Below are 16,570 nucleotides of genomic sequence, written 5' to 3' on the forward strand. Positions count from 1 at the left end.
TTTCGCTCCATTGAGCCCCCAACCATGACTTTCCCCTGACTTTCAAAGTTGACTTCCATATTTAAAGATGTACTTTTCCCCTAGACTCACATCTGAGACCTTCTCTTTTGCCAGTGGCCTGTTTCCTCTGAAGAAGTGAGAAAGAAGGTCTTGGTAAGTAGCTGAGAGTTCTTTGAGAAGAAATATCTTTGTGAGATGATCTAGTCCAATTTTTGCAAAAGTTTTTTTTTATCCCTGCAGAACATTAGTGCATGTTCTGGGGCAACCAAAATGTTCTGAGCTTTAAAAAATAAGTGGAAGCCCTGTATACCAAGTTGTTTTCTTTTTGAGACACATTTTATAGTTTATATTAAGGGCCCTGACAAGTTTTATGATAAGCAAAACTATCTTTGTTTAGCACATCACTTTTCAAACATTTTTGCCCACAGAATTTTTTTTCCTGTTTTTAAGGAACACCTCTTAATGCCCACATATCTCAAACAAGGTAATATTGATCCTGCCTCTCCCTCTGCTCTCTGGTATATATAAAGCAAACAAAGTCATTTATCCAAGGCTGTCTCATAAAGACATTTTTCAGCTTCCACAGTAGCATTGCAAAGCCTGTATTATGAGGAAATTTCCTCTAAAATACATTTCAAATGGTTCGTGTTTAAGTTTTATTATCCCATCCATTGTTGTATCTTCACCAGAAATAAAATGATTTTGAGTTCTGATGCAAAATTAATTGCTACATATTTACTGAATGCTTATGATGTGCAGGAAAGAATTTTTAAGACATTAACCTTGTTGGAATTTCCATATTTTCCTGTCCTTATTCCTTGATTTTTCTTTGCCTCTAGCCTGAATAATGTTGATTTTTCATGACGTTGCCACAAGGTAAGGTAAGGTAACGACACATGGAGGAAAACAGGGCAGAGACATGCATTCCCCTGAGGTACTTGTATGGTAACCAAGAAATCAGCAGCAAGTTGTTGGGGGGACTTAACTAGGTAGGTTGCACATTTGAGGCTGTCCACTCAACTAACAGACAGCTCCAGGCTTTGCTGAGTCAACACCTTTCACAGAAGAAAGACAATCATATTTTTTATCCTACTTGACTGCAGCTTACAATAAAACACATGCAAAGAAAGTGCTTAAATACAAAAGATCAACAGCACTATATAAAAGGAAGTGTTAATTATACTAGGAATCAGATATAAAATAATTACTGAGCATGGTATTAGCTCTGAGTTTCCTGGAAATCAAGCAAAAATAGAACCATGATAGTTCAAGGCTGCTACATATTGATGCATGTAGCCTCAATTGTGAAGATAGTAGCATCTCCCTACCCCATTCAACCTCTCACCTTTCTCTTTTGTTTTATAGTTCGGCCTGATCTACTTAGTTCAATTTGGATGCTTCCTTGAGATTTTTGTAACGTATTTTATATAAAGCAATCAGTTAGTGACAAATAAGCAGTTTGAGGAGAAATCTGTTAATATTTATTTTGTAGCCATCAGATTTACTTCACATAGAAAGGTCTTTGGGTTGGGTTTGAACTTTCAAACTGTCAAAGGTAAATGCCACATTAACCTTTCATTAACCAAATTCTTACAATAGGCTAAAAGGTTTGGGGTGTCGTTTTTACTTCTATCTTCCATAATATTCTAGAATTATTTTCCCTTGTTTTGTTCCTATCCTACTTCCTCTTAGTCTACTTTGTTGACTTCATTTAAAAAAAAAAAAAAAGACCAAAAAAGCAGTTGTTGGACACTTGAGCTAAACTGCCTTAAAGAATCTGCAGATTTTATTTATTTATTTTTTTCCACTCAAGAGGGTAAAAAGAAGAGAGCTACAATTTCTAAGCCTGGATTGGCTGTCTGAGTCTGGCCCCCAGGCAGATTAGGCCAAGGTTTTGGCCAAGTGAAATTGCCAGTTTTCTAAAAGAAAGGGCTAGCACATTGCTCATTAGAGCATTCTGATTTTGTCTGCGCAATCTTTTTGCTACCCTGCAATTTCCTGTTGGTTATAAATGAAACCTTTTTAGCTGTTAATGCAGCCTGTGAATTTTTTTAAAAGCATGTAATTAATCATAGGAGGTTGGGGGGATTCACTAAGCCTGAGTTACATGGGAGAAGCTAGACAAGGCACTAGGACCTAGAAGGCATCTATCCACCCTGGCAGGAATTTCTTGCTTGGAGCTCAGACAACAAAGGCATAGAGAGATTGGTTTTCTTTCTCTCAGCATCTCCACCCAACCAGCAGAAAACCGGTGAGTGGGGCTTTTAAGTGATTTTCAAGCAGAATGTAACAGATGTCAAACGGGAAAAGCACAAGGCAAAGCCTGCTCTCTCTGTCTCTCTGTCTCCTCTTCTCCTTTTTTGCCTTATTCTATCCGATTTTTTCCCTAAGCTTCTACCTGGGATTTTCCTTTGGAAAAGTGAGTTTGACGTTCCTTTGTTTTCATTGTGATGTTAATTTAGAATAATACTACCTCTGATCCTAAAGCAAAGCAAAGCCTTACTGGCACGCCTGGGGAAATGTTTGCTACTTGCCTTGAGGAGGTGGGGTCTCTTACCACTGCAGATTGTCTGACAGAGACAATGCTGAGCTCAGCATAGGTCATGGTGACATTGGAAAAAAGGGGGAATTCAGCCTGGCAAACCCATTGGGCATCAGTCTTTCTTATTTCCTGTCCTCCTGGTCCCTTGCAAATATATTGATGTGGCAGTGTGTAGCAGCTGAGCCCTGCTTGCTTTGTGAGTCCTTTTATCTCCATCTGTGAGATGCATGTTAATAGTTTGGCTCTTAGGATGTCACTACATTTGCTAGCATTTGGGGCTTCAGTTGTATTGGGTTTCATGTTTTGATTGTTTGGGGTTCTTGGTGGGGGAGGGGGTTCAACAGAAGGGAGAAAAGCAAAACCTGACAAATGACCATCTTTTCCTCAGCTAATGCACCTGGGCAACATACAAGTTTGGGGTGAATTGCCTTCTGTGAGGGTAAAATGTCACTTCAATTAGGGTAGAGACCCAGAACAATGAAAGGTGTGTTTCCTTCTAAAGGTCCCATATGCTGTTCGGAGACTCATTTGTGAATCTTTCAACAATTAAATTATTCCATTAAGAGGTGTTGCTGCATCGGTGGGGAGGGGGTGGAGCAACTGGGGAAAAAAAAATAAAAAAGGATTTTGTGAACAAATGATACCGGGGGAAGACAGAGCTAATAACTTGTTAAATAACTTATTTTTCTAATCCTTTTTTCCCCCTAGCTTATTTCTTATGAATGTCGGATAGCTGCACCAGCTTGGTGGGGAAAGGGTTTGATGAATAGCACAAAGACACTGGCTGTTCCCTGGAGGCTGTCCCTTTAAAGGAGAATCTTAGTTTATTCTGGGGGGATGGGATGCACACATTAGAGTAGGAAAGAGGGCTTGGAATAAAATGAAAACACTCCCCCTTCATAGTCATTGTACTGAAATGCAAAGACTGCTTCCTAAGCTGGAGATGCTAACCTTGGCTAGCTCCTTCTGTTCTCTTCAAGGGGAATTTTGTCAGGCTATGGATTCATTTACAACTGTTAGTCATGTGGGCATGTGTGAGGAAACAGATGCCAGTTTTAATGTATTTAGCCCGAAGTTACAATTTGATAGGAGCCACTGTCAGTAAGTCTCAGGATTTTCAGCTATTTCAAAATCTTCCCCTCTCCTCTGTCTGGAACAGTGCCAAGAGTGCCTCCCTCTCTATCTCTTGCTCCCAACCCCCACAACCACCAGCACCCCCGCCCAGCCCCTCCTTCTTCTCTATTAAGATCAATATTCCTGCAGGTCAGGGGCAAGCAGCAGATGGGTCACAGGCTTTTTTCAACCAGTTCTTTTCACAAGCAGCAGATTGCAGATCTGGATCTGGCTAATATTTGAAATCCCTTCTTTTTTCCCTCTCCTCGTCCCTTTTTGTTTTTCCCTCTCTTCACCCCCATCCCTTTCTCCAACGCTCAGGTCTCTGAGGTTCCACCAAAATATGGAACTTGATTTTGGACACTTTGACGAAAGAGATAAGACATCCAGGAACATGCGAGGCTCCCGGATGAATGGGTTGCCTAGCCCCACTCACAGCGCCCACTGTAGCTTCTACCGAACCAGAACCTTGCAGGCACTGAGTAATGAGAAGAAAGCCAAGAAGGTACGTTTCTACCGCAATGGGGACCGCTACTTCAAGGGGATTGTGTACGCTGTGTCCTCTGACCGTTTTCGCAGCTTTGACGCCTTGCTGGCTGACCTGACACGATCTCTGTCTGACAACATCAACCTGCCTCAGGGAGTGCGTTACATTTACACCATTGATGGATCCAGGAAGATCGGAAGCATGGATGAACTGGAGGAAGGTAATTTAAATAGTGGGTGGTGGCCCTTGGTGGGAGGTGGCATCATTGATTATGGTTACATTCTTGGGTTGCTTTGAAAAAAATTAGGCAATGTATTTTTCAAAACACCGGGTTGATTGATGCTCAAATTTCTAATGCTATAGACATCAACAGAGCCATTAGTAATCACCCTTCAGTCTCTGCTGAGGTTGAAGTGTGAGTGGTGGTGATCATGCATTGTGCTTATCTGCCAGGGTATAAAAAGGAAAATCTTAATTGTAGCATTTACTCTAGATTTTGTTCATAATTAACTCTGAGTAGCACTATTGAGGCAGAACATGAAATCATTACGGGTATAACAAGGAAGGACATTTGGTTGGGTTAACAGAGAAAATATTATGCCCAAATTTTCTTTGAACTGCTGAGAAATTATTTGTGAATTGCAACTCATTGGAAATAAGCACCTTAAGAGCAGAATTTCCTGGACATATTCACAGAGGATTATTCTTTTAGGTAAGTGGTTGCTGCTCAGCTGTTGCTTCTAAAAAGCCTACTTTAGGGTGTGTCCCTAAGGCTGAGGTCATTGGGAGAAATACCAAAGAAAGCTGTAGGTATGTCTGGTATTTTAATAAAGACCATTCCTATTAGAATAGGAATTGACTCACTATACCTAAATCCCCTTATAACTTCTCTAGATTTTTGTATGGCAACTAAATTTTCTACGTAGATTGCCAAAAATCCCAACAACCTGTGTACCCACCTCAAAATAGGGAAAATCCCACCTCTTACCGGAATTTACCCAGCCATAGAGTCTTCTTCATGGTCATTTAGAAAATAGATCTTGGGTCACATTTTTTAACGTTCTATATTATCAAATCAATTATACTGAGGATGCTTCCCTATTTTTAAATTGGTGGATGTAACACATGTGATCAATTTGACCTAATACAGTGCTTTAAAGAACAGCCTGAAGGAGTGGTGATAATTAATGTGTTCTTCCTCAAGCCCCTTCCCCATTATCCAGCCCACTCTCCTCACTCCTTTCTTTCCCTGAGCAAAGGTGAGTTTAAAGCAGGCAGATCTCTAGAGTAACCAAATTATGAAACAACTATCAAGGAAGGAGAAATAGCACCTTAAAGGATTTGATGTGGGAAAAACCTGCCTCTGCTTCACTGCTTGTAAGTTTCTTATGTTCCCAGACAAAGGAGAATGAGGGTTTCCTTTGTACAAGATCCTACTTCTCTCAAATAGCTGCTGTTGCCCAAGTAGTCAGGCAAAGTGATTGGGACTAGTTACTTATAAGAGACAGCATCCATATGGTTGCTGCATCTCAGTCTCAGGGTTCAAATTCGAGTTTCTTTCTCTTTCTTTCTTTCTTCCTTTCTTTCTTTGACAGAGTTTCGCTCTTGTTGCCCAGGTTAGAGTGCAATGGCATGATCTCGGTTCACCACAACCTCTGCCTCCCGGGTTCAAGCGATTCTCCTGCCTCAGCCTCCCGAGAAGCTGAGATTACAGGCATGTGCCACCATGCCTGGCTAATTTTGTATTTTTAGTAGAGATGGGGTTTCTCCATGTTGGTCAGGCTGGCCTCGAACTCCTGACCTCAGGATCCACTCGCCTTGGCCTCCCAAAGTGCTGAGATTATAGGCGTGAGCCACCGTGCCCGGCCGAGATTTTTCTACGTAGATGACCTTGAAAAGCAATGTGCAGGAAGCTTAGATTATTTCATCGTGTGCTCAACGGACAGGCAGAGGTTAATCCTAGGCCCTTCCTGACCATCAAAGGATTGACCATCCTAGTGCTTGTCTTAAAATAAAGGAGAGTCACGGCAACCTCGGCAACCTGGAAGGATTTGAAGCTAGGTCGAGGGAGCTGTCCAACAGAGTAATTGTTAGGGTGTCTGTCTTTTGTCACTGTAAAATCCACATCTCAGTCAAATTTCAGGGATTTCTCCATAAAAACTTTCACAGACAAAGCACCCTGTATCACCCAATATGTCCTCATGTCCATGGACTGTGATATTCTAAAGACCACAATAGACATTAGGAAAGAGTACTGAACCAAGTGACATTGTATTCAGACCAAGTATTAGAATATTCCTGTGTCTGATATAAGAGAGGTGATATGCACAAAATTTTCCCCCAAATCCATTTTTTACTATTGATTTTTCTCCCAAGATATGTGTGTGTGTTTGTGTGTGTGTGTGTGTGTATTGGTGTATTACGAGAGGACTGGTGATAGTCTCTGTTCAACATAGGTAGGCAATAAATGTAATTTTGAAAAGACTGCAGCTTTCTATTGCCTTGATTCCCTTTGAGTCATATTAGATTGAACTCCTCTTATCTGTCACTCCCAGGTGCAGTGGTACTTCTTGGTGAATTCCCGGACTATGTGAAGTGTGAATAGGGCTCAGTTGCATTTGTTCACATGTCATCTACAACTACAAGGCACAGTGGACCTCAATACCCTTCTAGTCCTGAGTACTGCCTATTCAGTCAAGAAAATTCAGGGCTATCTCTGGGATAGTGTTAAGAAATGTGATCAATTTTCCCACTGACACAGAGCCAAATGGGAAAGGGCACTGGGATGAGGAGGATGAAGACAATGTGTCTTTTTCTTTCCTATTTTATATTTTAGAACTGCCCATCTGGGAATGGAGGACAGAAGTCCTTTGACTTTGTTCCCCTTCACAAGAGGTTGAACGAAAGATCAAAAAGTCATACACATTGCTTTCAGTTAGACTTCCCGGCGTGAAATATCAGGATATTGAGTTCTAGTCTTAGAAACAGCAGATTATAATGAAAAAAAAAAGTCTTTGGACTCCGATTTGGTTCAAATCCAGGATCTGTCAGTGCTAGCCTGTAAGACCTTGAGGAAACCATCTAGATTCCCTAAGCCTCAGTTTGTCATCTGTAAAGTGGGAATAATGGCTTTGAGGATTAAACAAGACAGTGGATATAAAGTGCATATTACTCTGCCTGGCACACAGTAGTGCTTAATAAAAGGTAGTTATTATTGTTTGAATTATCCTAGTTTATAGCTGGTTTAGCTACATGATCATAGACTTGTCCTTATCATTAATGTGACTCATGTTAATTATTTTTAAAATAACTCTTTAAAAAAACAAAGAACTGTATTAAGGTATAATTTGCATAACATAAAATTTACCCATTCAAGCGTACAATGATTTTTAGAAGATTTATCAAGTGGTGCAACCATCATCATAACATAATTTTGGACCATTTTCATTTCCTCAAAAAGAAACCCTATTCCAATTAGTTGTCACTGAATATTTTCTTCAATCTCTCCAGCTCTAGACAATGATTAATCTACTTTCTGTCTCCACACTTTTGCCTATTCTGGGCACTTCATATAAATCAAATCAAATACTATGTGGTCTTTTGTGCTTCTTTCACGTAGAATAATGTTTTCAAATTTTATCTGTGTTGTCCATGTATTGGCACTTCATTCCTTTTTGTTGAAGAATAATATTTCATTGTATATATAGACCACCACATTTGTGTATCTCTTGTGAGTAATATTTTTAACTGTAAAATGGGACTAGTAACACCTGCCTTCTCTATCCATCAGGGTGGTTGTAAAGTTAAACTTAAATAATAGATATGGAAACACATTAACAAGGTAAAATTATAGCTACAGGTACTATTATTATTAATGATGTAAAGACACTAATAATGGAAATAATAATAATAATGATTATGACAATGATGTTAGTAAGGGATTGTAATGATCAGTGGTTCCTAAACCTGGCTGCCTTTCAAAATCTTTCAGAGCTTTAGAAAAATATTACATTCCTGGGCCACACCCAAGATCTATTGAATCAGAATCCCCAGGGGTAGGGACCCAGTGTTTGTGTTTTTACAAATCTCCTCACATGATTTTTATGAGCACTTAGACTTGGGAAGTATTAGACTGGGTGATCTTGATGGTTCCATTCACCTCACTAAAGTGGTAGGAGTTTTGAGACATGCAGAAATCTGTTTTTATTTTTTTCTTTTTACATCTTAAAGGAATAATAGAGCATAGAACTCACTGTGTTTTCAAATGGCCACATTATTACATCTTTAGCCTAAAAATACATGAAAGTTTAAAATGATTGGTTAATAATCACTCTGGCCTATGGCACTCCTTTGTCTAGTGTCTCTAGTCTGCAGTTTTCTGCTAGATACAGAAAGTATCAGGGGCAGCATTTTGGATCAAAGGTTATTGATGTCAGTTTTCCCACAGTCCTTGGGTACACCGAGGGTCTTAGTGAAGTCATGTAGGATGTGGTCCTCATTAGCTGTATCCCAAGGAGGTCAATGAATAAAATCCACTGGTGGGTTTTCCTTTTGTCATGTCTTTTTTTTTTTTTTTTTTTAAGAATCTTTCTTTCCCTTTATGGCTGGTCCAATTCTTTTCCCATTTTCTTGTATGTAAGTATCCAGATCAACTTTGGGGGTATCATTTATGACTAGCCAGTTTTTCCGAACTCAAATTGAGACAAGTTCAAGAGTTATTACACAGACCACGGGACAGAATATTTACAATTGGAACAGTCTTAGAAAATCTGAGCTGTGTAGTCACACTGGCTATGATCCAGTTATTTTACCATAGCTCATATGTTTCAATGAGATGAATCCACCTTCTCACTAATTTATTCTCTAACTACTAAAGCAAGTACATTGTCAAACACAAGAATTTTAAGATACCTGGGAGGGATGCATTGCTAATAGATATGATAATATAATCAAATGTCATTTAATATTTTAATATAATACAGTAAATTGTCATTTAATATATTCCTTCTTGAGTCAGGAAATCCTGGAGAAGAGGAGAAAACCCAGGCAGAAGTGCTTTTGTGCCGAGAAGATACAAATATATATATAATGCTTTTGAAAATGGAGCCTTCTTGAAGAGAAGGGAGGTAGACATTAGATCATCTTGAGCCCACAGCTTGTTTCATTTCTGCCCTTTCAGCTGTGCTTCCATGATTTCACTCCTTACCCCCTCACCCTAAAGCAGGTTTTTAGTTCCAGCCAATTTGCACCCTGCTTGGCTCTGAAGCCAGCTTTCCCTCTAGGCCCCCAACTGGTAGGAAATAGCCCTTGGAAGCTGTGGCAGGATGGGAACCCAGCTACGTAAAGGTGCGACACACCTCATCCAGCTCCAAGTGCCAGGCAGCAGGATGTGCAGGAGGCACTGAGTGCTGGCAGCAGACATTGAAAATGCTGGCAAAATCAGAACAAGGAAGTCTTAGTCTAGTAAAGAAGCGCATTTGATGTCTTTCTAGCATAGAAGTGGAGAGTCCTTGGAGGTGGGCAGCTATTTTCTTAACATTTAATTATCCTAACAGCTTTGTTTTCTCAAGCCTGTTTGAGATGGAAAAGAGAAGAAGATTCCTTCTTATGGACTCTTGGACCTAGAAGGGACTCAGGTGTCACCTAGTGCACTATCTTTGCTTTAGAGATGGCAAAGCTGAGACTCAGACAGATTAAGTGATTTCCCTAAGGTCACACAGCTTTTAAGTGCCTAGTTGAGATTTGAATCCAGGTCTGTGTGACTCCTGAGTCGTCACTCTTGACGATGATAAATATCCTGCCCTCAGTGGGCCTCTGCTGTGGCAGCAGCGGCTTTGCTGGGTGTGAGCATAAATCTCCTATATTTGGCATTTGCCACAACTGGAAGCCTCCTCCCGACCAGCAGGAAATCTTATCCTTGAATCACAGGTCCCCAGCAGTGCTCATGTCGTATTGTAATCGCAGTTCAGTTCCTAGATGGTTGCCCTTGATACCTTCTCTTGTTTTTTCTCTTCAGCTTCTATTCCTCTTTTTAGTCTCTTTCTCTCAGGAATTTCTTCCTCTTTTTCCTCTTTGCTCTTTCCTTCTTGTTCTCTCCTCTATTCCATAAGATTAGGGGCTTAGTAATAATAGAAATTTATCAAGTGCTTACTATGCTCCAGATTCTGGGATCAGCATTTTATTTTTATTTTATTTTATTTTATTTTATTTTGAGACGGAGTCTCACTGTCTCTGTCACCCAGGGTAGAGTGCAGTGGTGTGATCTTGGCTCACTGCAACCTCTGCCTCCCTGGTTCAAGCGATTCTCCTGCCTCAGCCTCCACAGTATCTGGGATTACAGGCATGTGCCACCATGCCTAGCTAATTTTTGTGTTTTTAGTAGAAATGGGGTTTCACCATGTTGCCAAGGCTGGTCTTGAACTTCTGATCTCAAGCGATCCACCTGCCTCAGCCTCCCAAAGTGCCAGGATGACAGGCATGTGCTGCCGTGCCTGGCCATGGGTTGAGCACTTTTTATCCATCATCTGATTTATGCCCCACAACAACCCCACAAGGCAGGTGTTCTTATTATCACCCTTTCTTTGGAAAGAAGAAACTGAAGGGAAGGGAGGTTAGAGTGCACAACTAGGAAGTGTTGGGGACCCCATTCTGACTGACATCACATCAGCTGCGCTTTTTCCATTACTCCATATTCAGCCCAACGAGAGAGTGGAGTGACTAAAACGTACCACTGGAAGGTGCTCAACATAGATTTGGCTGAGGGCTGGGCCCTCTGGAAAGTTCTTGGGTGCTATATGATACTTTAACTGTCAGTCATCATGTTCATTTTCATCTGGAGATGGTTAATCATACTCATACTTCAGAGGCTTAAGAGGTTTAAGAGATGGGAGCAAAAAAGTCCAAAGTCCTAATAGGGCTACACAGCTGACTCTCCAGAGGAGACTGGATGAGTGAAATCATAAATATATAGCTTCACATTTCCACACCACCAGTTGTCTGACAGTTTTAAAGTACATGACAAGTTATGGAAAACATCTGACTCAAAGGCAGTGACCTCCTGCAAGGTGGCAATGAATCTGGTGAACTGCTAAGTCAAGAGACCATTTCTAGGGTTATGGGAGTTATTGGCTGTGAATATATGGAGACACTAAAAAGGCCCCTTCCTTCATCCTTTTAAGTCAAAAATTAAAGACCCCAGCCTGTAATCACTTGGGTTCGGTTGAATTAACCAGCAAGGGAGTCAGAGAAATCAGAGCTTCTCTTGGCAGGGGTATTGACCATCTCATCCTGGGTGTCCATGTATGCACCAAGTGAGTAAGGGTGCCTATCCTCACTTAAAATCATCCCTTTGTCCCCTTGTCAAGATAGAACTCTGGGACTGAGGGCAGCTTTGGAAGCCACTTTGCTTATGTTGGATGCCACTTACCCTCCCCCTCCACACACACACACACACACACACACACACACACACACACACAAATGTCCTCAAAGGTACCCGAGAGATTTTGACTGAAACTTCTCTTAGCATTACTGAGAAATTTATTCATTAACATGTCTTAAAGGATTTGGTGCTATGGCAAAGCAATAAATATTTGCAAAGGGAGTGAATTATCAGCCTGGTGTTTCTGAATGCAGTTCTCCTGCTGAGACCAAAGGAGAGCCATCAGACTATAATTGTGTTTAATGCTTTCTGTGCACTGGCTAGGGTTTATTTATTTATTTAGGGTTATTACCGAAAACTTAAGCCTGATTAAATCACACTGTTTCTGCAGCTCAACCTCTCAATGAACTTCTAGATACCTTGAGGCTAATGTGTTTTACTCAATGAATTCAACCTTTTCCAATATTCTCTCCCCCAGGCTGAGCCTATTTCTCTTCCTATTTTCTTTAGCTCATAGTCCCAGGTGTCCAATCCCTTCCTCTTGCCTCTGATCCCTGCATTTCTTCAGCTATATTAGTCATTTCCTGTAGCCCAAAGTAAATGTGAAAATTACACTAGATCCTTCCAATCCATAAATCAGGCTGTATAATGTATTCTCACTTCTTTACCTCATTACTTGTGGCAGCCAAGGGTGAGTACTGGTGAAGATGACCCTGAATACACAGATCTTATGTGCATCCTTTGAGAGGATGGAAAGATGATGGGTGAGTGGTAGAAACAGGAGAGTATTTTTCAAGCAAGAGCTAGGGTGTTTATATGTACAGGTTGTTATTTAGACAGTTTCCCTACCTAGTGTAGTGTAAGGGGTAGAGGACACTTATACACACATATAAACATTCAACATATGCACACACATTTCACATTTCAATATTCCATACTTGGCCATATACTCTGTGCAAAGGACGATCTGGTTTCTTATCAAGTATATATGTATGCCTGATATACAAGGTTACTTGGTTCATTTTAACTTGGCATAAAAATGTTTTAAATTTGAAAGTTTTCCTTGGTTCATAATATAACAAAGGGATGGGACTTTGAGTCCAAAAATAGGACAGGGATTTTAAGAAATAGAGATGTTAAAAATGCTCCAGCAATGCCCCTGAAAGCTAAACATCCTAGAAACTAACATAAATGTTTAAATTCCAAAAAAACCATATCAAACTTGGAACTCCACTTGTTATATTAAATGTAGACATGCTCTTTGTCCTTAGAACCCTTAGCTTTACAGAGTTCTTCAACTAGGTGTGCCATTATATCGAAGGATGTTTTGAGAATTACTCTTGAATTTGGATGAGCCAAGTTTTTAGCCCAATTAGGAATTGCACGTAAGTTTGGTTAATATCACCATTTATTGAAAAGTTCCAATCCAGTGTCAGTGTGTATTTGTTTAGTTAGAATAATCCATATATCTGCTATTAAACTAATCACCTAATCACTTATTTCTTGCCTTAGGGGAAAGCTATGTCTGTTCCTCAGACAACTTCTTTAAAAAGGTGGAGTACACCAAGAATGTCAATCCCAACTGGTCTGTCAACGTAAAAACATCTGCCAATATGAAAGCCCCCCAGTCCTTGGCTAGCAGCAACAGTGCGCAGGCCAGGGAGAACAAGGACTTTGTGCGCCCCAAGCTGGTTACCATCATCCGCAGTGGGGTGAAGCCTCGGAAAGCTGTGCGTGTGCTTCTGAACAAGAAGACAGCCCACTCTTTTGAGCAAGTTCTTACTGATATCACGGAAGCCATCAAACTGGAGACCGGGGTTGTCAAAAAACTCTACACTCTGGATGGAAAACAGGTAGGTACTTTTTCAAAGTACTTTTCTCATTTTTTTCTAAATTCTTACATGATCATGTTATACCTAAAATATCATTTCTTGTAGATGGACTCTTCCTCCACATCTCATCATCACAACCTGATATTATGTGTTTCATTTGGAGAAAATGTATTTTCAGCAGGCAAAACAATGAATCAGGAATCTGAGGCTCTGAAATTCAATCTGCTTCTGATTTACCTTGCAGAATGGTCACTTAGCCTCACCTTCTTTATCTGCTATGAAAGATGTGTTAGAATCTAGGTTCTATGAATTCTTATGAATATGAATTTAGCTATTATATGATGCATTCTTTATTGTTCAATACACGTGACTGAAATGATATTTGCCCATTCATTACTTTTTAGATACCCTCACATTGGTGCTCAGCAACAATTTTGATAAAAGGAAGTTGAAGTGACTTTCATATGCTCTGAAAGAAGTCAGATACGGGGAAAGTACTGAAGCCTCTGGCTCGTTGTCTTTGCCTCACACTAAACCATACTTATTCTCTTTCTCTTTTCCATATGACATAGCTGTCTTAATTTGGTTCCACTGATGGTTTGTGTGAGAAAGGGACTATTTCAGGATCCTAAAATTAGCCCAAGAAAGATGCTGCCATCTGTTCCCCCTCCAAATCAGGTTCTTCATGTCATTGGTTATACTACTAAAGTACCACCTATATTAATATCTGGGAAAGAATGCAGCCAGGCGTCTCCATCAGACAGATGCACCATTCTCTTGAGCATAGGGAGCTGTAAATATACAACAAAAATATTCCAAGGGAATTGGAACAGTGGCTGGTTCTGTTGGCTCTAAAGAGAATCCTGGTCTCCCATCAGAAAAGACAAGTGTGGATTAGTGTCAGTCCATATATTCTACCTCTTAAAATGCCTTTGGTGTTTAAACAACTATATAGATTCTAAAAAGGTGGATTCACTATATATCAAAGTTACTGATGAGTGTTCAAATGCAGACCTGTGCCTCCTCCTATAATTTCTGATAATAATGTGTGCTCCAAGATTTTAAGTTTCAGGGAAAACCCACCCATGTACTGTGTACTTTGCAATTTTGAGAAATATGTGGCCTTTGTTTCCCATCATTTTGTGATCTGAGAGCTACCTGGATGCATTGGTTATACCTGACTTGTGTTTGTTGTACCAAAGCAGTGGGTTTGTCTGTGATGTTGGGAAAATCTCCAATTCCCAAGCATTTCTCTAAGAGTGTCTAACTTCTAAGCACCATGTATGTATGTAATAAACAGGAGCTGTCTAAGTATAGGCCTGATTGCCAAAATCTCATCTCAGAGAAATAGGACATATAAAGTTTGGAATCATTGGATCACAGAGTTGAGAATGACTTTAGAAGCCATGACATTTAATATTCCACCTAAGGCATAGATATCCTCTACAATCACTCTGTAAGACTATAAGGCAGCCTATTTCACTGTTCAACAGCTGTGATTTTTAGAGTTTCTTTATATTAGGCATAAATCTAATTCCTTGTGCCTTCAGCCTTGTGAAGTAATATAGGAATATGCAAATCAAGAACATAAGACTGGGATTAAGAAGATTTGGACTCTAGTCTTGATATTGTCACTTAACCACTTAACTGTCCTAAACCTCACACTCCTCCTGTGTACAAAAGGACTGATCACACCTGCCCTGACCATGCTCACAGGGCTTTTATGAGGATCGAATCAAATAATGGATATGAAAGCACTTTGTAAATTGACACATGGATATATATATATATATATATATATGCATACAATTCATCATTAAATGAGATTTTTGGCAATTTTTGTATATTAATAAATGTTAGCTCTCTTACTCCCACTTTATTTATTTATTTATTTATTTATTTATTTATTTACTTTTGGAGACAGAGTCTCACTCTGTCACCCAGGCTGGAGTGCAGTGGTGTGAATTTGGCTCACTGCAACCTCTGCCTCCCGGGTTCAAGCAATTCTCCTGCCTCAGCCTCCCAAGTAGCTGGGACTACAGATACATGCTGCAACACCCGACTAATTTTTTGTATTTTAGTAGAAACGGGGTTTCACTGTGTTGCCCAGGCTGATCTCGAACTCCCAAGCTAAAGCAATCTGCCCACTTTGGCCTTCCAAAGTGCTAGGATTATAGACATGAGCCACCACGCCTAGCCTCTTCTCCCTACTTTATCTCTATCATTCTTATTATAAATTTCCAATATTTGTGAATATACACCATGCTTTGGCATTCTGCTTTTGTTCCAAATAACACATAAAGGGACACCTCCATCTTCTAGGGAAGCAAGCTCCAGTCCAGTGATGCACAGGGTTTTGTCCTTCAGCAGGTCATGCAGAGTGGCAAACTGTCTCAAACTCCTTTAAGCATCAGTTCCCTTTCTTTGGGGAACACATTACAAAATGCCAGTATATGATATGACATTTATATAGAGAAATAGAGTGGTGCCCAGTGGATCTGAACAATGCCCTTTCAGGCATCTGTACCTCTGTATATACGTTCCCTTTCTTTAAAACGTCTTCCTCTGCCCACCCTGACCCCTGGAGGTCATCTTATAAGACCTGGTTCAAATGTCACTTTATTTTTGAAAATTTCTGTCTCTACTAAGGAGGGTAAAAGCAATCCTAACCTTTTTTCTAAATTAGTGCTCAGCTCCTGGTATATTATGGATGCTCTATAAATGTTTGTTGATTGAATGAACTGACATAAACAGATTCTCTCATGGCCCAGGTAGATGTTTTGAGGACCCTTCTTCTTTCAATTCCCCGGACATTATCCTTAGGTCTTTCAGAAGAGATAGGGGGCTTCCAAAGGAGTGCATATTCCACCCAGGTGATTTCTAACTGGTGGTTTACTTGGAAGTCACTGAGGGCAGGCATTTAAAGCATTTCCCTAAATACAGTCTAAGGAGAAATGTCTCCATGTCCTCACCTCAAAAAGCTCTCCAAAAAGAATTCTGTGGGCAAATAAGGTTGTAAAATGCTGCAAATTGTGTGCCATTCTTAGAGATTCACAGCAGTCACCGGCACATTGAATGCTCTGAGAAGTTCTACAGCAAGGAAATCCATCCCAATCCTACTTAACCACAAACATTTTTAATGAAACATACACACACACAAACCCACACATACATATATGTATATGTATGTATACACACACACACACACACACACA

At 40.1% G+C, this 16,570-nt stretch overlaps 1 protein-coding gene across 5 annotated transcripts in view; it reads left to right on the plus strand.

The window, feature by feature from the left end:
- Positions 1 to 1,959: 1,959 nt before the first annotated feature.
- DCX (doublecortin) overlaps positions 1,960 to 16,570 on the plus strand; it is a 118,864-nt gene continuing 104,253 nt past the window's right edge. For 2 of the 5 annotated variants that reach the window (XM_011984497.1, XM_011984498.1), the window contains exons 1-3: positions 1,960 to 2,251; positions 3,977 to 4,362; positions 13,036 to 13,376. In XM_011984497.1, the coding sequence (XP_011839887.1) occupies positions 3,999 to 4,362; positions 13,036 to 13,376 (705 nt within the window). In that variant the 5' untranslated portion in view covers positions 1,960 to 2,251; positions 3,977 to 3,998. Of the gene's footprint in view, positions 2,420 to 3,250; positions 3,644 to 3,976; positions 4,363 to 13,035; positions 13,377 to 16,570 lie in introns of those variants that run through there. The other 3 variants (XM_011984499.1, XM_011984495.1, XM_011984496.1) reach the window with 3 other exon arrangements.

This window comes from Mandrillus leucophaeus, unplaced genomic scaffold (genome assembly GCF_000951045.1).
Source record: "Mandrillus leucophaeus isolate KB7577 unplaced genomic scaffold, Mleu.le_1.0 Scaffold269, whole genome shotgun sequence".
Taxonomy (NCBI): Eukaryota; Metazoa; Chordata; class Mammalia; order Primates; family Cercopithecidae; genus Mandrillus; species Mandrillus leucophaeus.